This window comes from Xenopus laevis, chromosome 5S (assembly GCF_017654675.1).
Source record: "Xenopus laevis strain J_2021 chromosome 5S, Xenopus_laevis_v10.1, whole genome shotgun sequence".
Classification (NCBI taxonomy): Eukaryota; Metazoa; Chordata; class Amphibia; order Anura; family Pipidae; genus Xenopus; species Xenopus laevis.
The window spans coordinates 127,556,081-127,582,409 of record NC_054380.1 but is presented as its reverse complement, the minus strand read 5'-3'; the positions used below and the strand labels follow the sequence as shown (position 1 = coordinate 127,582,409).

Here is a 26,329-nt window from a genome sequence, read left to right as displayed (position 1 = left end):
CGCACTTTTTTGAAGCAGTTATTTAATAATTTGTTTCAGTAATCATGGTCACCCAGTTGGTTGGAATCCATCTCTTTCCCCTTCTCCCTCTTGCCGGCAAGTAATAGCTCCTTCTGTGCGGTGCACCGCGTTGTGCGTACAAGCGTCAATGACGTTACTGATGTGTTGGGTGACAGAGAGAGGCAGAGAGCTGGGGGGCTGCTCGGTGTGGCTCTCGCTGCTCTCAGCCTTGCACAGTTGCACTGAACTGAAGACATTCTTTCTATTACTGTAAAGTGTGAAGCTTCCTGCTGGCACAGCCAGGTACAGATTTGGGGGCCATATGTTTGCTGTTACTGCTGGGCGCTGGCACAGTGACATAAATACTTGGGAGCAATATAATGTGATCAGATGACACAGGTAAAGATTGGGGGCAATATGATGGCTGCTGGAGGGTTGTATGATGGATGGCTGCTGAGCTTGCTGGTACAGGTGCAGGGGGCTCTTGCCTAGGGTGCCGAACTACCTTGTGCCTGCCCTGGCAAGGATGTCACTCATATGTGAAAAAAGTTAAGTCATATTAAGACATACCCATACATCCATATGCCTCCTCCTCCCCTGTGTATAATACAGTACCCCAGCATATGATTAAACACCTTAGTGGGCCACTAACAATAATTTTCAATTGCTAACAAACCCCCAGAACAAATACCAAAGTATGACACACACAGGGAGCATAGGGAAGGCAGAGCAGGAGACAGGAATCAGGACCAGTCTAATATGTACTACATACAGTGACACAGTGCTGGGGCCCATTAGCAATTTGAATAAGGTGTGAACTGGTGAACAATATGGGCAGTTTCAGTCTGGGTCTCATAGTAACATAGTAACATAGTAAGTAAGGTTGAAAAAAGACACATGTCCATCGAGTTCAACCTTTTTTTTTTTTTTTTTATATATTAACTTCCTATCTACCAGTTGATCCAGAGGAAGGCAAAAAAACCCATCTGAAGTCTCTCCAATTTGCCTTAGAGGGGGAAAAATTCCTTCCTGACTCCAAAATGGCAATGGGACTAGTCCCTGGATCAACTTGTACTATGAGCTATCTCCCATAACCCTGTATTCCCTCACTTGCTAAACACCATCCAACCCCTTCTTATACCTATCTAATGTATCAGCCTGTACCACTGATTCAGGGAGACAATTCCACAGCTTCACAGCTCTCACTGTAACAAACCCCTTCCGAATATTTAGGCGGAACCTCTTTTCTTCTAATCGGAATGAAAAGAGGTCTCAGGTGTGAACAGTACAGGCTGTAGGGGAGTGAACAATAGAGGTGTCACAAGTGTGAACAATGCAGGGGGATCACAGGTGTGAACAATACAGGGGATTAGTCTGAATTTGAGGTTTAGACAATGCAGGGGCCAGTTAATCTCTGTAGTGATACCTTTATCATATGGTAAACAGACACAGAAGGCAGATTTTGATGTGGAGGGCCAAATGAGGGGGGGTTGCAGGCTGCATGCGGCCTGCGGCCCGCCAGTTGGACAGCCCTGATGTAGGTATTATAAGAATCTGCAATTAAAACTTTGTTTTCTTATTCTTTAAAATTTTAAAATGATCTCCAGTTTCTTTGCGGTTTAGGGGCAATTTCACTAACCTCCAATTCGCCAGCAACGGCTTCGCTCACATCACAACACTTCGCCAGGTGTAGATTCGCCAGGACAACGCTAATTCACTAAAATCCGAAGCTGAGTCCAGTGAAGTTTTGCTAACGTTAGACACTTCGCCCTTTAGTGAATTTGCCCCTTAGAGACCTTCTTAACAACCATAAAAGGAGAATTCAACCCTAAAGTTAAAAAACCCCTACCCTACATAGACCCCCCTCCCTCCCCTCCCAGCCTAGCTGCTACCCCGGCAAATGCCCCTAAATCTTTACTTACTCCTCCGTGCAGATTCTGTCCAACTGAGTTCACGGGAGCCATGTTCTTCTTTTCTGTAATCTTCGGAATGAGACCGGTGTAGCGGCGCATGCGCAGTTGAATCAATTTTCTGTTTCACGGCAACTGCGTATGTACCAGTCTCATTCCGAACATTACCGAAGCAGCTGAAGATGTCGCCCATGAACTACCCTGGACAGAATCTGCATAGAGGGGTAATTTAAGACTTAATGGCATTTGCCCGGGGTAGCAGCTAGGCTGGGGGAGAGGGGGGTCTATGTACGGTAGGGGATAGGTTTTTTTAACTTTAGGGTTTAGTTCTTTTTTAATTGGTTGGAATGGTCATCTGGGGGATGAATAGAGGAAACCACCAAGTAGTCAAGGAAGTTGTCAGGAGAAAGAAAAAGGCTGCTCTCATGTTTTTCTGCTTAGGAAAAAAATTAGAAAACTTTCTCAAATCAGAGCAGCCTCTTTCCTGACATCTTCCTGGACTACTTGGTGGTCAGAATTCATTTCTATTAACAGTAAATGTATCCTTTAATATCTTCGAATCTAAAAAAAATAATGAATGTACATTGCAAAAGTGCTTAGAATAGCACCCTCATTAATTTTATATTCACTCATTTTTAAGGTTTACTTATCCTTTAATATATATGGGCTGGATTTCAAGAGGCTGTGCCCCTAAGCCCCTACTTCTAACACCAGCCCCCCCCTTGCACCCCCCACCACTTACTTCTTTTTTTTATGTTTACATTAGAAACACATAGAAGTTGCACCCTAAATCCTCAGAAGCAGTCAGAGCTCCGTGCCCTTTTGGGGAGTGTGGCCTAGGTGGATAGGGGGTGTGGTTGGGAAGGTTAAATGGTGTGGTTTGGGGCACACTTAGTGCTGGAATAGGGGAGGGATACACAGGGATGCCATCCCTTCACTTCTTTATTGTTGTGAAATAGTATCCCCTCAGTGGGGATGCAAGTATTTTGAATCCCGCAACTTTCTTTTGCTCCTCTCCACTTCTGTATGCAAATAAAACGCAGAGGTAAAATAAAATATAGTTAAATATATAGAAGATAAAACAAAAGCATAGATTACTGTGCACTAGAAGGAAATACTAAAATGGAAATAGCAAAATGGTCGGTGAAACCAGAATGTATTGGGGTGTGGGGCTTATTATAACAATGGGTGTGGCGTATGGTTGTGGGAGGGGCTTGTTTTAGCACACCGCTCTATGCTCACCACACAGAGAATCCGTAAACTTTCTTTTACTCCAATTCAAGCAATGGGCACACCTAGATCCCTGTAGATTCCCAATAGTGAGAGCTGATTTATGCAGCCTGCCTAGCTTTGTAACTGTAAAGTGCGTCTCAAACACTAAACGGAGAATGGATTTATTTAAAGGAGAAGGAAAGTCTTTTTTACTTGGGGGTGCCAAAGGTTAGGCACCCCCAGATGATCGTATTTACTCGCCTGAAACCCCGGGCCAGTGCTCCTATCAGAAGTAAACTGCACCGGCCAGGGATTCTTCCAGCGAACATCACAGATTGATCGTTTTCCTGACTTTTCTCTCTTCAAATTTCCCAGGGGCAGACGCATGCGCAGTAGAATTAAATAGCCAGCTTTTTCGTTAAAGTGCGGCTTTTCCCTCTACTGCACATGCGCAGCCGCGAGAAGAAAGAGGAAGACGGAAGAAGATCAATCTGTTGCTGCTGATAGGAACACCGGCCCAGGGTTTCAGGTAATTAAATGCAATTAGTGATGGGCGAATTTCTCCCGTTTCACTTCACCGAAAAATTATTGCATTTCCATCAAAATTTGCGAAACTGTGAAAAATACGCGAAAAATTGTGAAATCGGAAAGTTTCACGAAAAAAAGGTGCAATTCTAATGTTTTCCCAAAAAATTTAGCAATTCGAACATTTTCACAAAAAATCGTGCAATTCAAACGTTTTCACAAAAAAATTTAGCAATTCGAACATTTTCACAAAAAAATTGAGCAATTCGAAAGTTTTCACAAAAAAAATCAAGCAATTCGAACGTTTTCACTAAAATCGAGCAATTCAAAGTTTTCACAAAAAAATTGGAAATTGATGCTGGCGAAATTTTCACCAGCATTTTTTCGGGGGAGATTCGTGAATTTATTCGCGAAAAACATCGGAAAATTCTTGAAAAATCGTGAAATCGGAAGTTCACGAAAAAATCATGAAATTCGAATGTTTTCATGAAAAAAACATGAAATTCGAATGTTTTCACAAAAAAATCGAGCAATTAAACCGTTTTCACGAAAAAAATTGAGCAATCTTTATGGAGATCCCTCCCAAGCAGCGGCCACTTTTCATCAAATAGGTGATTTTGATGCAAAATGGGTTCCAAAAAAGCATCAGCCGTCGATAATTAAGGGATTCCTTATGCAACCAAAGAGAAAATGTACATGAAGGGACAGGAGCTAAATCTGAAAAATATTGAACCACAATACCTTTACGTGGCTGTAAATTTGTTCCCTGGCACGTTTGAATAATTTATCTCCAGTGCCGGCGAGATTCATGCGGCTCACAATGTGTCTCTCGCATTTACAGGCTTCAGGCGCACAATAAATGTTGTCCATAAAGCTTTCCTGTTAGAGCTCTTGCTAAATTTCTTCTTTTTTTTCCCTTCAGTTTTAGATCCTAGAAAAAGAAAAAGGCTATTTCTGTGGCCGGCCGGGTGCAATCTTCCTTTATTAGCAGCTTCATGTTTAATAAGATTTAAATGATCAGCATTTCCAGCTAAACCGCGCATGTCTGTTTATTAGAGATGGAACTTTTACATTGTGAGTTTTATTTTATGGAAGGTTTTACATATATCTATGCAGGCTGTTTATGTTTTTATAACTTGCCTTTCATATCCTGCAATCGGGTAGGGCTCTGTCTGGCCAAACTAGTATAAGTAACACCAACAAAATTAAAGTGTTTTAGAGTAATTAAAATATAATGAACGGTTGCTGCACTGGGGAAACTGGTCATTTGCTTCAGAAATGCTTTAATTGTTACAAAGTATTATATAAATGAGCTGCTGTGTTGCTATGGAGGCAGCCATTCAAATGAGAAAAGGCTCAGGTTATAAAGCAGATGTAACATGTTTTTGGACTATCCAAGCCAACGGCAAACCTCCCAACTGTCCCGTTTTTAGAGGGAAACTCCCTCTTTTGACATCTCAACCCGCAGTCCCTCATTTGTATTGGAAAGTCCCATTTTACTCTGCACTGATCAGCCAGAAAAAGAAACAACGTTTCTAACTTAATTGGCTTTTGGCAGAGAGCCCAGAACAGCCACAGCTGTATAAAAGATACCTTTATAACAATTTCGAGACAAGCAATTGTAACAATATGAGATAACAAGTCCCTTGGGAAAAGTTAGACTCACAGCTTAAAGGGCAATTCCCCTTCATTAGCAAAACTGTAATAACTAAAAAAAAAAACCAAGAAATATGTTCAAACTTTCATAACCTGCCAAATTTTGTAAAATAAACAATTGGTTATTAGGGGGGGTGACCACAAAAATGGGTGTGGCCAAAACAAAATTCGCTGCGCTACTCACGCCGACTTTTTTGTCTCTCTTCTTATTTCCAAAATGTTGGGAGGTATGCAACGGGGTTAATCACCAGCTAGCATACTAGAGCATGGGTTACACTGGACTCTAGCACTTAAGGCAGTGCCTTCGCAAAAGGGAAGTATTGAAGGTGCGGTGTAGTACAACTACAACTCCCACAGGCTACTGTGCTTTAACCAATAAAGAAATGGGAGGTTCTTGCAAATCAAATAGAACAAATAGTTTCTTTGTCAGAGTCAAATGATACACAGGTAACTTACATCAGTAAAGAGGCATTAGCAGAATATATAGGCACACGTGTCAGACAGTATATCAGAGGTAGATGCAGGTGCATTCCCTGAGGATGTAGTGAAGGCAGTACAGCACCTTCAGGCAGAAATACCTCACACATGGTCTGGATCTCTCACAGTGGAGTGGTCAGGGAGGAGAACCAAAAGCCTGACACTAGTGATGGGCAAATTTGGGAATTTGCGAAATGGCGAATAATTTTCGAAATGGCGCTGGCGTCTCGTTTTTGACATGGCGGTAATTTGCACCTGGCGAATACATTCGCCCATCACTACCTGACACCCTATACACTGTGTCCCTTCACTGTAGGCAAATCTTACAGCCTGGGAAGCTACTCCCTGTTACACCTCCTTGATGGAGCACAATGCTGCTCTTTCTCTCTTCCCTCACTATCTTACTGTCCTATAGAGTCTATATTCCTGCCACTCACTAGCCTCATTCACAAAGAGGAAGATCCACCCCTTCTCACTCACTATACCAAACTGTGACAGGAAGTGGTCAGAACACCTCTTGGCCAATAACTGGGATATGCAAATTACAACTAGATACATGGGCATCTGCCAAGCAATTAGGGAGATCAGGAAGTGTAGGGGCACATTAACCTTATATTATGTCCCATAGTGCGTCTCTATGTGCCAGTACGTGTCTATTGCTAACGCCTTCAGCACACAGGCAGCAGTTTAGACCACGTGGCAGATCATTTCACTAATGTGCCCAAATATTACTGCTATGGGATTACTGATCACACTGTGCTGGGGGCCTCATTATTATTGTTTTTTTATGCAATTAAAACTTGCCTCCAAGCCTGGAATTGAAAAATAAGCTCCTGCTTTGATATCACTGGGAGCAACATCCAAGGGGTTGGTGAGCAACATGTTCGTAGAGTGCCGCTGGTTGGGGATCACTGTTGGTGAGACTATTTTGTCCAAATGTATTAAAGTCAATGGGTGTCCGTCAATTTTTATGCAATCCTCAATTTAGATGCACAACAATTTTTTTTTTGTCGCAGTTTTGCAAAAACACTTGCGGGCCGCAAAACGTGAATATTCGCCACTTATCCATACATGGCAAATAAATTCATCCATCGCTACCTCTTCTGGAGAAGAGTCCAAAGAATAAGAGCCATACCATTACATAACCCAGTGCTGTCCAACTGGCGGCCCGCGGCCCCCAATTGTGTGGCCCTCCACATGAAAGTCTGCCTGTTGTGTCTGCTTACCATGTCTAAAATTTAATAGGTATCACTACAGAGATTAACTGGCCCCTGCATTGTTAAAACCTAAAATTCAGACTAATGGCCTGTATTGTTCACACTTGTGACACCTCTATTGTTCACATCCTAAAGCCTGTACTGTTCCCATCTGAGACCCAGACTGAAACTGCCCACATTGTTCACCTATTCACACCTTATTCAAAATGCTAATGGAGCACCAGCACTGTGTCACTGTATGTAGTACATATTACAGTGGTCCTGATGGGTTTCCCTGTCTCCTGCTCTGTTCTGCCCTATGCTCCCTGTGTGTGTCATACTCTACCTTTCCTATGCTCCCTTTGTGTGCCATGCTCTGCCTGTGTGTGCCCTGTCTGTGAAACATAAGCCTGGTATTTATTCTGGGGGTTTGTTAGCATTTGAAAATTATTGTTAGGGGCCCCTTAGGTGTAATCATGTGCTGGGGCTGCTGTGTTATCCACAGGGAAGGAGGAGGTATGTGGATTTAAGAGTATGTCTTAATATGACTTAACTTTTTATACATATGAGTGATAAGTGATATCCCTGCAGTGAACACCAACCATTTGGTTTTTTGGTGTGCTATTAATGTGGACATGGTTTTGTGGTAACATGGGTGTGGTTTAAAGTGGGTGTTGTCTAAAACAGGGAGTGGCAAACACTGTCTTCATTATCGGCCCTCCACCATGTAGACCAGAAAAATTCTGGCCCTTGGTAGCACAGAAGTTGAACAGCACTGATATAAACTATATAGGATTGCAAGATCCTAGGGCTAAAAAACCTTTGGATCCCGAAATATAGTGATGAGGAAATCTGTCCTGTTTCCCTTCGCCGAAAAATTAGCAAAACTGCTCAAATAATTGAGAAATGGCAAAAAATGTGCAAAACACATTGAAGTCAATGGGCTTGTGTAAAAAGAAAAAAAAAGAACCCCCAAGTCTGTCACCAGACACTTGTGGCTAAATCTGGTACTGGAGCTGGTGGGGAGGGGTGCAGAGGCAACAGATATACATATATATATATATAGTGAATAAAGTACCCCCTCTTGTAAAATATAAGGATATTATAAGTTACCGAGGAGTTTCATGACCATATAAAAACACGAGGCCGAAGGCCGAGTGTTTTTATACAGGTCATGGAACTCCGAGGTAACTTCTAATATCCTCATATTTTACAACTGGGGGTACTTTATTAATTATAATACACAAATTTTAGTGAGTCATGTGACAGAAATGACATCACTACTCACCGTTTATAACTGATGACATCACTACTCACCGTTTATAAGGATATAATTTACAAGATATTCATGGCTTTTGTGTATTATATATATATATATATATATATATATATATATATATATATATATATATATATATATATATATATAAAATACACAAAAGCCATGAATATCTTGTAAATTATATCCTTATAAACGGTGAGTTCTGATGTAATCAGTTATAAATGGTGAGTAGTGATGTCATTTCTGTAACATGACTCACTGAATCTTGTGTATTATAATAAATAAAGTACCCACTGTGGCAAAATTAGAAGTTACCTCGGAGTTCCATGACCTGTATAAAAACATATATATACTTATACATATATATAGACTTTGCTGCCACAGTGAAAATTTTTGAAAATATTTGCTGATGGCAAAATGTGGAATTTCGCCACGAATCCACGCCTAGCGAAAAAATTCGTTCATCACTATATACATATGATTACAATATATCAGCAATGCAGTGAAGATTAATAAAAAGGTGAATTTCTTTTTTCTATTCCCTTTGTATCTGGCATAAAAAGTATTTTAAAAAATACAGGAAAAAGGTTAAAGAATAAGTTATATCACTGACACAAACACGCATTAGATATCAGGGTTAATTATGCACAAGATCATTGTTCTTATACTACTGCCTTCTAGCATATGGCCTTGGTAAATGATGCCTAATAAAGAAACCAGCATTAAATTAGTTCACAAATGAAATCCACAGATAAATATACTCTCTGGGCATGTTAATAGGAACTAAAATAGCAAAACGATAAATAACTTGTAATCAACACTGTACACAGATTTTTACAAGGCAGATGTTCAGGAGAAAATACGGAGTTGAAAGAAGGATTTATCTCTTGGCTTCAGCTGACCATAGACGTCCAGATTTTATTCTTTGTCTTTGAATGCTCGTTTGTTTCAGTCTAATGATCTACAACCAACTAATCAGATTAAATCAGTAGGAAAAATAACAAATCAGGTGATGTTCTGCCCATTAATTGACAGACAACAATTGTACAAGAGTTATGTCTGACAAATAGTAGTGACAATTACGCATTAATATAGTCAGATACAGAGATCTTATCGATACCCAACATAAATCTTATAACCAGTCCGATCGACTACTAAACGGCAGATCCCCATGGTACGAAAAATGGCTGGACACTCCAGAAATGATATGAAAATCATACAAATCTTTGTTTTCTACAACTATGTCTTTGCACATACGGTCAGTTTAAAAATGTGTGCAGTCAGTCTGATTTTATATATATATATATATATATATATATATATATATACACACACACACACACACACACACACACACACACACACACACACACACAATGGCAGCAACCAGAATATAAGCATAGCAATCTCAGGAGGTAGGGAAATAGAGAACACTGGTCTGGACCTTTCAGAGATACAGCTCTAGGTTGCAAGAGTGTAGGTTCCCTATTTTACTCCACTGCGTGATTTGTAATGAGTCACATACAGTACTCACCTTTTTGGCTGTAGGATAGCAAGTAAATTAGGGACAGATGGAGCCTTTAGTAGCAGTGGGCTAATAGTGTCTGGGAAGGAACTGTGACTGTGGGATAGCAGGTATAGTAGGGAGAGATGGTGCCTATAGTAACAGTGGATAATAGTCTCTGGGAAGGGAGTGTGACTGTGGGATAGCAGGTATAGTAGGGAGAGATGGTGCCTATAGTAACAGTGGGATAATAGTCTCTGGGAAGGGAGTGTGACTGTGGGATAGCAGGTATAGTAGGGAGAGATGGTGCCTATAGTAACAGTGGATAATAGTCTCTGGGAAGGGAGTGTGACTGTGGGATAGCAGGTATAGTAGGGAGAGATGGTGCCTATAGTAACAGTGGGATAATAGTCTCTGGGAAGGGAGTGTGACTGTGGGATAGCAGGTATAGTAGGGAGAGATGGTGCCTATAGTAACAGTGAGATAATAGTCTCTGGGAAGGGAGTGTGACCGTGGGATAGCAGGTATAGTAGGGAGAGATGGTGCCTATAGTAACAGTGGGATAATAGTCTCTGGGAAGGGAGTGTGACTGTGGGATAGCAGGTATAGTAGGGAGAGATGGTGCCTATAGTAACAGTGGGATAATAGTCTCTGGGAAGGGAGTGTGACTGTGGGATAGCAGGTATAGTAGGGAGAGATGGTGTCTATAGTAACAGTGGGATAATAGTCTCTGGGAAGGGAGTGTGACTGTGGGATAGCAGGTATAGTAGGGAGAGATGGTGCCTATAGTAACAGTGGATAATAGTCTCTGGGAAGGGAGTGTGACTGTGGGATAGCAGATGTAGTAGGGAGATGTAATAACATTTATTATCAATGTTGCTTTTCCTTGAGGCCTTTCTACGTGATGTCAAGGCACTTTGAAAGCTGTAGTTTGACAACAGCTGAAGTACAACTGCATAGCCCTAGTTTATAAGTATAATAGGGTAATTTGGTCTATTTTGTCTTATAGTTGCTGCTAGTAAAGGTAGATCTGAACATTCCATTGAAGTCATTTATTTTACCTCCCTGTTTCTCTCAGAATAAAAGAATCCTGACACATTAGTGGTTCATGCCAAAACAAGCTCGTAGAGGCCTATCCTTTTTATTTGGTGCAAAGTCAGGAAAATCCAGTTCTCTGTGTCTCACTGAGAAAACAACATATAAAGTTGTATCCTTCGGGCAGTTGTGTAATATTTTAAACCCTGTCTGTTAAAGTTTAGGACATTATACTATGCTGGTGTCTGAAAGATGTATCACATGCCACAACGAGCTTCTGAAAAATATTTTCCCCAAGATCCTGACACATTTCCATGTAATTATTGCTTGGTAAAAGCTATGGGGAATTTATTGGGGGTGTTTTGAGCTATAACCACGGTAAGGCACCAACAGTCTTTTTCAATTTCCATATGGGCTTCTGCATGTCGTTAATATACACAGTCACAAACATACTGTATAACATAATATTATTATATCTGAATTTGCCTCATGACGTGGCTCAGTCAGTGACGGCAAGATATATCCATGTATAGGGGCAATTTTTTCACTACATTCAACCTGTATTCTTAGCTTATTTCCTATAGATTGTATATACTGTCTAAGGTATTCTGTACACATATTTAGACACTGAGTTAGTCTTGTGTTTGAAAGGCTGTTGAAAACCCTGACGAAATCTGAAGTCAGGACAATAAAGAACATTTACAGCCGTACAGCAGAGCTCTCAGATATTGCACACAAATAGCTGCCCATAGACATGTATATATATATATATATATATATATATATATATATATATATATATATATATATATATATATATATATATCTGACAGCTTATTCATTCGGTGCTGCCCCATAAGCTGTGTACTGTTCCAAGCCATGGCTATTTTTAGAAATAATATATTGGCAAGGATGTTTACCGCCTACCATATCAATGTTTCATGAGTACCAGGAAAATGCATTTATCACATGGATATTTGTGCCAGAGAGCTTGCTAGTACATGGAATTTGGTCAGAGCAGAATTAGAGCAGCTAAATCTGAAGGCTAAACACGTTATCTTTCTAAGGACCTTTTATTAGCACTGACATTCAGCAGATTTGTAATATAAGGTGGCAGAATATCCAGAGGTGCCTTTACGTAGAGACAAGCAAGGGGGATATTTTCCTGGACCCTGCACATAGCAGAGACTCAGCCACTGTAGGAAGGAAAAATATAGAATAGTTTGTAGTTTTGCCCAACCTGCAGCCTTTAAAGGGGGTTTTCACCTTTGAGTTAACTTTTAGTATGATGAAGAGAGGGAGATTCTGAGAAAATTTGCAATTGTTTTTTGAGTTATTTAGCTTTTTATTCAGCAGCTCTTCAATTTGCAATTTCAGCAATCTGGTGGCAAGGGTTCAAATGGCCCCAACAACCAGGAATTGATTTGAATAAGAGACAAGAATATGAACAGGAAAGATGAGCAATAACAATAAAAATGTAGCCTTACACAGCATTTGTATTAGATAGGGTCGGTGACCCCCGTTTCAATGCTGGAAAGGGTCAGAAGAAGTGATCAAAAATTAAAAAAAAAAACGGCAACAAAATAAATAATGAATGCCAGTTGAAAAGCTGCTTAGAAAAAGCCATACATACTAAAAGCTAACTTAAAGGTGGATCACCCCAGCAATCCCCAGCTCCCTGTTGGGAGATTGCTGGTAATTGTACAGTAGTTGGATAACACACAGTGTAAATATAAGGGGGGCAGTGGGAGCACTCCAGGCTAAAAAAAAAATACGTTTAAATACAACTGACATCTAATTAATCAATGCACATTCCCTGGTCCCGTCTCACAAGTAATTCAATATATATATGCTTGTGCATTTTTGAATAAAAAGAAGGGTTTTTAGTTACAAAGTTATGATCATAAAATTGATAAGCCGCCATACCTCGTCAAGGTAAATCCCATACGAGGGACCTCTGGTCATAGTGTAAAAGTAATAATCCTTGGGAACAGTGTCTCCTGACTAGTGATGGGTGAATCTGTGGCATTTCGCCGAATAATTTGCGAATTTCCTGCGAAATTCGTGAAACTGCGAAAAATTCGCGGAACAGCGCCAGCGTCTCTTTTTTCACGCCGGTGTCCGTTTTTGACACCGACGTTGTTTTTTTATGCCAGCGCACATTTGCAGGATAAAATGCGCCAGCGTCTAAAAAAACCGACATCGGCGTCCATTTTTTACACCAGCGAATTTTTGCGCCGGTTTTGCGAATCGCGGGAATTCGCGCCTGCCGAATAAATTCGCCCATCACTACTCCTGACCTTGGCTTTGGTTTTAATCAGAGGGCTAGATCCTCCCCTGCCACTGACTAATGCGGCTTTTAAGAGAGAGTGATTGCCCAAACCAACAAGCATTTTTAAAGGGCATGTAAAGGCAAAGAAATAAAATCCCATTTTTACTTTCTTTAATGAAAAAGAAACCTATCTCCAATATACTTTAAATAAAAAATATGTACAGTTTTTATAAGAAACCTGACTGTATGCAGTGAAATTCTCCCTTCATTTACTACTGTGGAAAAGAATTGTCAGACGGTCCCTAACTGCTGAGCAGGGAAACAATCATACTTATGAACAGCAGGGGGAGCCCCCGCCTTACTTCCCAGCCATGCAGAACTCAAGCAGCTTTGTTTATGATGATCCCTAAGCAGCCCAGACCACACTGAGCATGTGCACAGTCTTAGTCTTGCAAAGATGTATAACAAAGTTACAAGATGGTGACCCCCTGTAGCCAACTTTGAAAGCATAAATTATTTGTTTGATTAGGCTTGTGGTGCAGTAAGTTCATGTTTATATTTAGTATACAAAATACAGCATTTCTAGCCTCATTCTATTTTAGACTTTACATGCCCTTTAAAGGCATGGGACCACTTTAGTTGACGGGGCGGGTAGGGGGTGCTACAAACCACTATGAAGCAGCACCAGCTTCTGGCTACAAGACAAACATACTTGGTTTGGGCAATCACTCTCTCTTAAAAGACGCATTAGTCAGTGGTAGGGGAGGATCTAGCCCTCTGATTAAAACCAAAGCCAAGGTCAGGAGACACTGTTCCCAAGGATTATTACTTTTACACTATGACCAGAGGTAAACAGTTAGGGACCTACGGGGTTTACCTTGACGAGGTATGGCGGCTTATCAGCTATGATCATAACTTTGTATCTAAAAACCCTTCTTTTTATTCACACATGCACAAGCATATATATTGAATTACTTGTGAGACAGGGGACCAGGGAATGTGCATTGATTAATAAGATGTCAGTTGCACTTCCATTGTATTTAAATGTATTTTTTTAGCCTGGAGTGCTCCCGCTGCCCCCCTTGTAGACAATACTTCTATATAACAATGATGTAGCCCTGTTTTTTCCCAACCTCAATAACAACAGAAGACAGCCTTGAAATCAGCAAAACAACACAACGAATCACTGAAAAGTAAATCTTTTAAAGGAGAACTATCAACTAGCTATCATCTATCTATCTAGTATCTATCTATCTATCTATTTATCTATCATCTATCTGTCTATCTATCTATCTATCTATCTATCTATCATCTATCTATCTATCAATCTATCAACTATCTATCATCTATCTATCTATCAATCTATCAACTATCTATCATCTATCTATCTATTTATCTAGTATCTATCTATCATCTATCTATCTTCTTTCTATCTATCATCTATCTATCATCTATCTATCGATCTAGCTATCTATTTATCTAGTATCTATCTATCTATCTATCTATCTATCTATCTATCTATCTATCTATCTATCTATCATCTATCTGTCTATCTATCTATCTATCTATCTATCTATCTATCTATCTATCTATCTATCTATCATCTATCTGTCTATCATCTATCTATCTATCTATCTATCTATCTATCTATCTATCTATCTATCTATCTATTATCTATTTATCATCTATCTATCTATTATCTATTTATCATCTATCTCTCGCTAAAATAACCCCAAGTGTTTAAAAGTAATGACAATGTAATCTACTGTTGCCCTGCACTGGTAAAGCGTGTGTTTGCTTCACAAATACAACTATAGTTTATATAAACAAGCTGCTGTGTAGCCATGGGGGCAGCCATTCAAGCACAAGGATACACAGTAGATAACAGATAAGTACTACTATAGTTTATATAAACAAACTGCTGTGTAGCCATGGGGGCAGCCATTCAAGCACAGGATACACAGTAGATAACAGATAAGTACTACTATAGTTTATATAAACAAGCTGCTGTGTAGCCATGGGGGCAGCCATTCAAGCACAGGATACACAGTAGATAACAGATAAGTACTACTATAGTTTATATAAACAAGCTGCTGTGTAGCCATGGGGGCAGCAATTCAAGCACAGGATACACAGTAGATAACTGAAAAGCTCTGTTGTATGCAATGGGATTCTTCAGAACTCATGTTATTTACTGTGTATCCTGTGCTTGAATGGCTGCCTCCATGGCTACACAGCAGTTTGTTTATATAAACTATAGTAGTACTTATCTGTTATCTACTGTGTATCCTGTGCTTGAATGGCTGCCCCCATGGCTACACAGCAGCTTGTTTATATAAACTATAGTAGTACTTATCTGTTATCTACTGTGTATCCTGTGCTTGAATGGCTGCCCCCATGGCTACACAGCAGCTTGTTTATATAAACTATAGTAGTACTTATCTGTTATCTACTGTGTATCCTGTGCTTGAATGGCTGCCCCCATGGCTACACAGCAGCTCGTTTATATAAACTATAGTAGTGCTTATCTGTTATCTACTGTGTATCCTGTGCTTGAATGGCTGCCTCCATGGCTACACAGCAGCTTGTTTATATAAACTATAGTAGTACTTATCTGTTATCTACTGTGTATCCTTGTGCTTGAATGGCTGCCCCCATGGCTACACAGCAGCTTGTTTATATAAACTATAGTAGTACTTATCTGTTATCTACTGTGTATCCTGTGCTTGAATGGCTGCCCCCATGGCTACACAGCAGTTTGTTTATATAAACTATAGTAGTACTTATCTGTTATCTACTGTGTATCCTGTGCTTGAATGGCTGCCCCCATGGCTACACAGCAGCTTGTTTATATAAACTATAGTAGTACTTATCTGTTATCTACTGTGTATCCTGTGCTTGAATGGCTGCCCCCATGGCTACACAGCAGCTTGGTTATATAAACTATAGTAGTACTTATCTGTTATCTACTGTGTATCCTGTGCTTGAATGGCTGCCCCCATGGCTACACAGCAGCTCGTTTATATAAACTATAGTAGTGCTTATCTGTTATCTACTGTGTATCCTGTGCTTGAATGGCTGCCTCCATGGCTACACAGCAGCTTGTTTATATAAACTATAGTAGTACTTATCTGTTATCTACTGTGTATCCTTGTGCTTGAATGGCTGCCCCCATGGCTACACAGCAGCTTGTTTATATAAACTATAGTAGTACTTATCTGTAATCTACACAAGTTGTAGTTCATACAAAAAAGGGGATTAGCATTGCCACCTCATCAGTTTAGACTAGTGGTTGTGGGACTATTTTAAATCCATCTTTTGGTCAGGGCGCCATTTAACTCAAAAGAAGAATCATTGCTGTATTAGCTATTTAGTCATCATTTCAAGAATATTTAGGATAACAGATACAGTCTTGTCTCAAATGTCAGGCTAAATGAGCTTCAAAGTTGGCTTTCAGTTGTATCTACAAGATCAAACAGACATTCTCCTCACAGAATCCCCCAAACTAACCTTCAGGCTGGACCCTCTGCCATTGTTTAAGATACCCATACATTTACATCTGAATGAACTACTTTTAAGCCATTCAGAAAACACATTATGCCTTTTCATTTTAAAGGGATGGTTGCTAGATTTTATAGCTGTAATGTGTGAGATATACAGTAACACAAAGTGAATCTCATTAACTTCTGGAAAGTTAAATGGTTTATGAGGGTGCTTCCTCAGCCTAACATGTTTTTCAGTAGTGCTTTGCAACTTGCTGCCTCATGCTGAAATTAGCCAATTAGAGCATATGAAATCTGTCTGTGACTCACAGCATGAGTGTGTTGTTTGCAGGCGCAGAAAAAAAAGGTAAGGTTGAGTAACTCCAAATGGAAATCATTAAAAACATAACCACCAACAAGGAAAACATATTTGAAGCAGATCTATTAAACATCAACTACAACCTAGTGAATTTTTCAAAATAGTGGCTATATTTCCCCTGTAATAGAAAAACGATACACAGCAAAGAACAATACCAGGGAAGCAAATAGAGAAATCCAATTTATTGGCCTCTGTGATTAAACGATCATGGAGAAAAGCCATGAAAATTAAAAAAAAAATTTCAATTTGAAATTTTATTTAGCATGTTGCTAATTTGCTCAAGAAGACATCAACACTACAGCCAACATAACCAAGAATACTGTTGTTGCTTTTTATTTTTTTTGTTCGTTTTTTTATACCATGTTTTTTTAAAACCAAATGAAACAGTGGCTATGGTGTAAATGCTGGTTTCAGGAATGTTGACATGATCCATAGAAAGGTGTCCAAAAAAAGGTGCAAAGAATTTGGCAAGTCAGTTAAGGGGTAAACGTCCATTACTATTATCCCTTCACGTTCACCAGGATGTCCAACCTTCAGCACTTCAACTATTGATGGACTACATCTGTCAGAAGATGCTGGGTGCTTTAATTCAACAAAAGCTGAAGGGTCTGAAGGTAGGACAGTCAAAAGGTTCTAGTCTTTCCTCTCCACCATGGAGAGTTCCTTGATGAACCTCAGTTTGCCTCCAGCGTCTGCTCTACGCTTCTCTTTTATAAGCTCCTCCAGGCTGTGAAACCTCAGTGTATGAATGTTGTTCTCCTCTAGGTGGAGTTTCAGAAAGTACTGAAGGTCTCCTGTGTGGACCTCCCCGCCAGCTTTAAATTCCCTGTTTCCAAACCTGCACCAGGCTGCAAAACTTTCAGAGTTAGTCCAGCATATCTCTTCACTTCTTAAGCCCAAGTGCCCGCAGGCATTTTGAAGGACCAGCTCTGCAGTTAGTGGTCTGTACCGATACCAGTTGCTAACCACCCTGCCCATGCATTCCCCACCCACCTCGAAAAGGTTGTCCTTCCGGATTTCCCCTCTGTGCAAGTGGATGATCTGTCCCTGGCCAACATAAACTGCCCAGTGAGGGGAGGGAGGGGGTGGATGGTCCTTGGAGGGGCAAATAAAGAGCAGTTCCACAAGATCCCCTGGTGTGCAAAAGGACAACAAGCCTTGAACTGGATACACATTGAGGTCCTGGTTCCCCCTGATCTTGGAGAAGATGCATTCCTGGCAGCTGAAAGCAGAGAACTCGATCTCGTTCAGAACTATATGCCCTTCGTCTTCTCCCGGGCTGGGGTCCCTCACCCCAAAGCGTCCGGACTGCCCTCTGTCGTCTAAGTCCTCCTCCTCGTCTGAGAAGAAATATGCCACCCCAACCCGCAGCTCTTCCTTCTCGATTCCGGAGGGGTCCCCAGTTGGCAGCTCGCTGTAGTTCAGGTGGGTGATGCGATCCAGTTGGTTTCCCATCAATGACAGGACAAGACAAGGGCAGTGGGGACGCCAGTTCTGCATGGGGGGGAACAAGTTGAGTTAGATAAGTAAATCAGGCAGTACATGGGTATTAAAGGGGTCGTTCACCTTTGAAATAACTTGTAGTATGTCGTAGAGAGTGATATTCTGAGACAATTTGCAATTGGTTTTCATTTTTTTTTTATTTGTGTTTTTTGAGTTCTTTAGCTTTTTTATTCAGCAGCTCTCCAATTTGCAATGTCAGCAATCTGGTTGCTAGGGTTCTAATTACCCTAGCAACCATAAATTGATTTGAATTAAAGACAGGGATATGAATAAATAAAATTTAAAAAAATTTTTATTGAAATTCTCTGGTCCTGTGGATCCGTGTCGGTCGGCCCTGCTCTTTCTACATATCCTTTTATGAATAGGAGAGGGAGTGAATAGAAAGATGAGTAATAAAAAAGTAGCAATAACAATACATGTTTAGTCTTACTGAGAATTTGTTTTTAGATGGGGTCAGTGACCCCCATTTGAAAGCTGGAAAGAGTGAGAAGAAGAAGGCAAATAATCAAAAGCGATATAAAAAAATAATGAAGACCAATTTAAACGTTGCCATTCTATAACATACTAAAAGTTAATTTAAAGGTGAATTACCCCTTTAAGTCAAGAGAAACAAATATAGGTGTATCAGTAAAACACAGACAATCATATCAACAAAATAGAGACCTAGAAATGAATCTCAGCTGATTAAAAGCAGTTACAAGGGGTGGCAGCATGAGAATAGCAGGCGTAATAAAGGCACGAGGGATCAGTTTCATGCCGACAAGTAGAGCACAAGCTTCATGACACAAGTTAACAGAGAATCAGATGAATAGAGCCAGTACAAGGGTAACTACATGGTGGGGACAGATACCTGAGTATCAGCCAAACAGAGACAAGTGTAGGGGTAGTTGCATAATAAATACAGGGATCAGGGGTGGCTACATAATAAACTAGTAATCAATAGAATCCACTACAGGGTTATCAGCACAATACACAGCCATATATAGTAACACAAACAGAAGTGCGTGAACACCACCATGAAGCACGGGGGCAGTAGAAGCACAATCTATAGGTATCAGCACAACAGACAAGTCCATGGGCATCAGCACCACTGCATAGTCATTAGACTGGAGGGCAAGCTGCATAATAAGGAAACGTGTGTATGAGCAAAACAGGGGCAACAGAGATTATCCATGGTCATATACAGAACAGAGATAAATCCATGGGTGTCAGCACAGCAGAATATATGCAGAACAGAGACAGGGCACAGCTATCGGCAGAATGGTGACCTATTGATATGATAGGGCAGGGTTCATATAAACCCCATACGACCAGTGTTTGGCATTAACTGTTTGAGATATATACAGTAGATAAGGGCAATAGAAACCAATAGAAACCACCTGCCCTGGGGAAAGGGCTGACACCAGAATTAGATAAAATCATACAGACACAGTTACCTCTGTTGTGGTTGAACACAAACTCACACTTATCAGCTAATGACTGGAGATGAATGGGAAGAGAGATAGGACACCCATCTAGCCTACCCTGCAATCGTGCTGGTGTCTGCACCATGTCAACGGGTGATGTGAGTAGTAGTGATGGGCAAAAAAAATAGTGAAACATAGATTTTGACGCCTGCGACAATTGCGTCAAAATGGGCGCCGGCGTCAAAGTTGATGCTGGCGCATATTAAAGTCAATAGGTGTCAAAATCGGCACCGGCGTCTGAACTGGTTCCGGCGTCGAAAAAAAACAAAATTTATTCGCCGGCAGGCGAAACAGGCAAATTCACTGCAAATTTGCACCTGTCGAATAAATTACAATTTAACTAGTGAGTAGTGATGGGCGAATAAATTCGCCTGGCACAAATTCGCTGCAAATTTCGGCAAATTTCCGATTTTCAAGATTTTTCATGAAAATTTCGAATTTTCATGATTTTATCGTGAACATGTACAATTTTCAAGATTTTTTTGTGAAAATGTCTGAAATTCACGATATTTTCATGAAACTTTCAGATTTCATGATTTTTCAGAGAATTTTTTGCCGTTTCGTGAAACAGTAGAAATTCGCCCGTCACTAGATGTGAGCTTTCTATTGGAAAACCAGATACACACACTGTTTCCATTCCCGGGCTGATAGCATGCAGGTAAGGTGGGCAGCCTAAGGGTGATGGAAGATCCTCATCATTAATGGAAGATTCTTCCCTAGGAAGGGTTTTCATTTTTAGGATGAGTTACATATGGAATCCTTCTTGCTGCTCTACTCCAATAGGCACAGAGCATTGATCATATGCACAGCTATTAAACCTGCTACTACGATTCCCAGCACCCCCTGAAAACAGAGTCACGTGGTGAGAAACAGGTGGCAGGAAATAGGGAATCTGTAAACTCAGATGGTTTTTGTAAAATTTGTTTGTCTGAAAATTCTCTTGGGTTTAGTTACACCCTCGGATACCATAGTGCCCATAACAGAAGTCTCCTTATATATATGTAACTCAACAAGAATTCCCAATGTGCCTCCCAATCTCACTGTGCTCCGCTTGAATTAATCTTAAATAATGTCACTTGGAATTACACTAAATCCCACTAAACACGGTGGGTGTTTCATTGAAGTATCTTTCTGAGCAGTGCACTGTGTGTAGAAAGTACAGAGCCCAGGCAGGGAGAGAGCACAGGGGTAGGGAGACATCACACAGCGCAGGGAACATAAAAAGCGAGACAGCACAGGGATATAGACAGGGACTGTGAGACAACATAGACAGAGAGACACAATACAGGACACCCAGGCAGACTGTATGCAGGTCACAAAGGTACTGTAACAGAACACAGGGCACCCAGGAAGATATAACAAGGGGCACCCAGGTAGGGAACAGTAAAAAGCACAGGGAACCCATATAATCAATGCACAGGGCACCCAGACAGTCAGTACACAGGGCACCCAATAAAGGGCAGTCAGTTCACTGTGCACAGAGGCAGTCAGAATACAAGGCTCCCTGGCAGGCAGTACACAGAGATCCCAAGAAGGCAGCACACAGGGCACCCAGGAAGGCAGCACAGAGGCAGGCAGCACACAGAGCTCATGAACAGGCAGTCAGTATACAGAAAGTCAGGCAGTCAGCACACAAGGCTCCAGGCAGACAGTACACACAGGACTCCCAAGCTGTATACAGGGCACCCTGGCAGGCAGCACAAAGGCAGGGAGAACAGGGCACCCAGACAGTGAGTACACATGGCAGCCGGCAGTCAGCACAACTGGCAGTAAGGAAGGCAGTAGACAGGGCAGCCTGGCAATCAGTACAACTGGCAGTAAGGAAGGCAGTAGACAGGGCAGCCACAGTCAGTACAACTGACAGTAAGGAAGGCAGTAGACAGGGCAGCCACAGTCAGTACCACTGGCAGTAAGGAAGGCAGTAGACAGGGCAGCCTGGCAGTCAGCACACAGGCAGGGAGACAGCACAAGGCACCAGGCAGTCAGTGTTGGCAGAAATAAAGAAGAGACTGTACCCGTGCTGATCGCCGTTGCGGTGAGATAAGAAAACTCCTATAGGCTCCTTGCCCCCGCCATGGGTGCGACTTGTGCAGCGGAGGTGAGTTCCCCTGGCCGCTGCTCCAACACTTTCCTCCCGAGCTCACTAATCCCTCTGCCTGAGCTTCACCTGCAACAACGCGCAACGACTGCGCTTCCAGCCCGTGTGCCCTGTAACTACAGCTCCTGCCACTTTCTAGTCCCCGCCCCGCCCGCCTCTCATTGGCCACACGCTGACCCTGGCGGCGCCTCTGTCACTACAGAGAGAAGAGGAAGGACCGACTGTCCCCTCCCAACTGCCAGTCGTACTTTACTCTATGGGGACCAGGCACAGTCCTATTCATCTGCTCCTCCCGCTGCTGCTGATGCCACTGACTGGCCGTGTGTCTGTCCTTCCCTTTCATCTGCCCCAACAGCAGTGCCAGCTCCCAAACTGCCCATCCCCCCACACACCTAAATACAGTGAAACCTCAATCCCCTTAGCTTAAGTTTTCCCTCATTTTACATTGTTGTTTTATTTTCCCACCTCTATAATTTACATAATACTTTATCTGATTTTAGATTTTCCTGGAATTTAAACCATTTATTTATGGTCCCCTCAAAAATAGAAAATGGGGGTTCTACTGTATACAGGGCTGCCATTAGAAATCATGGGCGGTACAGCAACATTTTCTGTGCCCCACCTACCCAAGCCCCACCCCAAACACACTGCTGTGTAGCCATAGTGGAAATTGAAAAAAGGCTATATGGTAGGGTTGCCGCCTTTTGCACTGGTGGAGACCGGACAGGGGCGGAGCTGTGACATCAGGGGTGGGGCTGTGACATAGGTGGTAGCGCCTGTGATGTCAGGGGGCGGAGCTATGACACATCGATCGACAATTGACCGATCACCGTGTCAATCAAGGGAATCCTACCCTGTTTTCCTTTTGATAGATTGATAGATTTCGAGATACATGCATTTATACGAAGAAAAGATGGTTGATATTCTGAATAAATTAATAGATGATAAATAGGTACATAGATAAAATAAAAACTCATACTAAAAAAAAAATACAGCACTCGCAGAACTTTTGTAAAAAACCAAAAAGTAGCTTTATTCAACGTTTAGGCCTAGATAAAATAGTCAGGTACAGGACAGTGATAGAGAGGTGGGTAATACATATTATAAATGGTTTGTACAGATAAGTAAATCTAGTATTAATGGATAGATCAGATGGGGAAATAGATAACAGGGGGACAGATAGATTTGGTAGACAGATAGATGGTAGGTTGATAGATGATTGATAGGATTAAGTGAGAAATGATGCAGATATAAACATTCAAGAAACTTGAACATATTGGTCAATAGGTGTTTTTTGTGCAACATTTTTCAAACCACACAATTTTTAACTATACAATAAGAATCTTTATTTTTTTCCAGGGATACTGTGAAATATTTTGTTAATCCCTAATTACAACATGCAGCTCCCTGGCACACTGTCACTTCCTAGCAGGCGTGTTTGCACCTGATACAGCTTTGTGCATAATAGTGCTCATTAGATAGCACTTCAGATATATTATTATATTATGATAGCTGGAGGGCCACAGGTTATTGTGTGGGAAGGGTCTGTAAGTGCAGCTGTAAGACCACAGGTTATTGTGGGGACAGTGTCTAGAAGCTCAGCTGGAGGGCCACAGGTTATTGTGTGGCCAGGATCTGGAAGCTCAGCTGGAGGGCCACAGGTTCTTTTGTGGACAGGGTCTGGAAGCTCAGCTGGAGGGCCACAGGTTATTGTGTGGCCAGGATCTGGAAGCTCAGCTGGAGGGCCACAGGTTCTTTTGTGGACAGGGTCTGGAAGCTCAGCTGGAGGGTCACAGGTTATTGTGTGGACAGGGTCTGGAAGCTCAGCTGGAGGGTCACAGGTTATTGTGTGGACAGGGTCTGGAAGCTCAGCTGGAGGACCACCGTTTGCTGTAGGGTCAGTAGTGTTACAGTTGTGTTGATGCTGCTTGACTGTGTAGGTTGCAGTGCCTTCACAATTTATACAAGATCTCAGCCCTGAAAGTGTTACCATGTTTCCTTGCATTATATAAGCTGGAAATTTCCAGCAAGGAGAGAAACTGCTTAGTATTTGAAACTGCAGGAGTTTACTTATTTATTGTGGGAAATTCTGGGATATTAAAATAAAGCAGATAAACACAAAGCAGAATTAGAATGCAATTGTCTGTATAGATTTTTTGTAGCAGAGGCATTTGATTTCATTGCGAAAGGGCAAGAAGCAGATGAGGAGGCTGCATGCTGATTAGCAGACATCCCTATTAGAGAACTCCACAGCTCACCTACATTTCATGGCCCATGAAGTGCCTGACCGGCCGTTACAGTTACATGCGTGTGTTTAAGTGCAGATTATCGTGGCATGTGTCACAGTGATCTCCTCCCATGTGCAAGTCTCCTAACAGCTATGCTGCTTTCTCTTTCTGTATATTTGAGATTGGTGTATTCTTTGCAAATTATATTCCTTTTCAATTATGTGTCTCTTTTTAGCTTGCAGTTTAGAAAGCTACTTGTTTCTCAGGGTCACTGACCCCAGCCGCAACAACAAAATCATTGCTCTCTGAGGCCAAAATTTTTTTATTACTTTTCATTGCTGGAAACTATCTCGTAGACATTGTTCATTCTGACTTCCAAACTGCTGATTGGTTGCAGGGTTAAAGGAGAAGGAAAGGCATCATGCACTTGGGGTGCCAAATGTTAGGCACCCTCAAGTGATTGCATTGACTTGCCTGAAACCCCAGGCCGGTGCTCCTATGTGCAGAAAACTGCACCAGCCCGGGGTTATGCCAGTGAGCACCAAGGATCGTCTTCCACTTTATTCCCGCAGCTACACAGTAGAACAAAAATCCAAACTTTAACTGTTTCCTTCAACTGCGCATGCATTTGCCCCGGGAAGATGATCGCTCCGTGGTGCTCACTGGTATAACCCGAGCCGGTGCAGTTTTCTGCTGATAAGAGTACCGGCCTGGGGTTTCATGTAAGTCAATACAATCACCTAACAACCTAACATTTGGCACCCCCAAGTACAGGATGCCTTTCCTTCTCCTTTAAGTTGGACCCTAACAACTAGGAATGCACCAAATCCAAGATTTGGTTGGGGATTCGCCCAGGATTCGGCCTTTTTCAGCAGGATTCGTATTCAGCCAAATCCTTCTGCCCGGCCGAACCGAATCTGAATCCTAGTTTACATAAGCAAATTAGGGGCGGGTGGGAAATCAAATGACTTTTTGTCACAAAACAAGGAAGTAAAAAAGGTTTTCCCCATTCCCACCCTTAATTTGCATATGCAAATTAGGATTCAAATTTGATTCGGTATTCAGCAGAATCAAAATAGTGTATTCGGTGCATCCCTACAAACAATTAGCAAGCTATTAAAATGCCAGAATGAAAAGGAAAAAAAATTAAGATCACTGACAAATTTTCTAGGTGAATCATTGTTTACACGAAACTAAATTGTGTAAAATTGCCAATTAATCCTACCAAGGGCTTTTGGGCTGTTTACTAAGCAATTTGTGGTGTTTATCCAAATGGCCTGTAGATGTCACTGTGCCCAGACATATACTGTGCATACTTTCTGACAGCTTAAAAGTGAAAGTGAAATTTACTGTTGTGTAATGGCTGCAAGAGAGACTGCTAATAAAGCACTGTTATACTCATCCTCGGCTACCCAAAACATAACAGATTGGCGACAGGATGGTTCTTTTACCTCCGCAGCAGCCTGCACCTTTTCTTCCAAACCCTGGTGAGCCTACCATACCTTTTACTGCTTGGATCCATATGTTTGAAAATTACATTATTGTTGCTGACCAAGAGGAGATTTCTGCTGCTAGAAAGCTTGCTTTACTTATTCACTGCCTGGGAGCAGAGGGACAGCGTATATTCTATACATTACTATTACCTGATGATACTTATGAAACTGCTCTTACTGCTATAAAGAACTTTTTAGTGCCAAGAGTAAATGTGGTTGCTGAAAGATATAAATTCAGCCAACGTGGACAACATAATGGCGAATCCACACAACAATTTGTAACAGCTTTAAGAGAGCTGGTTGTTACCTGTGAGTTTGGGAACCTAACAGATGAAATGCTAAGAGACCAAATAATGGAAAAAACAAACTCACCTCACATTAGAGAGAGACTGCTCCTAGAGCAGGATTTAACCCTTGCAAAGGCTATTATAGTTTCTAGCCAAATTGAAACAGCAGTGGCAGAGGCTAAAACTCTCAGTCAGGGAACTGCTGGGAATGTACAGACTGTGAATCCAGCACTGTGGCCTAATAATGCACAGTCACAGGCAAAATACAGTGTTAAGAAAAGGGGTTCACCTACACTGCAAAACCGTGCAGCAAACACAACACAC

General features: G+C 41.4%; 1 protein-coding gene across 1 annotated transcript; it reads right to left on the bottom strand.

The window, feature by feature from the left end:
• Window positions 1–17,097: 17,097 nt before the first annotated feature.
• On the bottom strand, window positions 17,098–22,128 carry LOC108718252 (protein LRATD1). Its single transcript, XM_018265953.2, has 2 exons — window positions 21,915–22,128; window positions 17,098–18,424 (listed from the first exon to the last, which is right to left on the bottom strand). Exon 2 carries the CDS (start codon window positions 18,383–18,385, stop codon window positions 17,564–17,566), a length of 822 nt encoding a protein of 273 aa, XP_018121442.1. The 5' UTR covers window positions 18,386–18,424; window positions 21,915–22,128; the 3' UTR covers window positions 17,098–17,563.
• Between the last annotated feature and the right edge of the window lie 4,201 nt (window positions 22,129–26,329).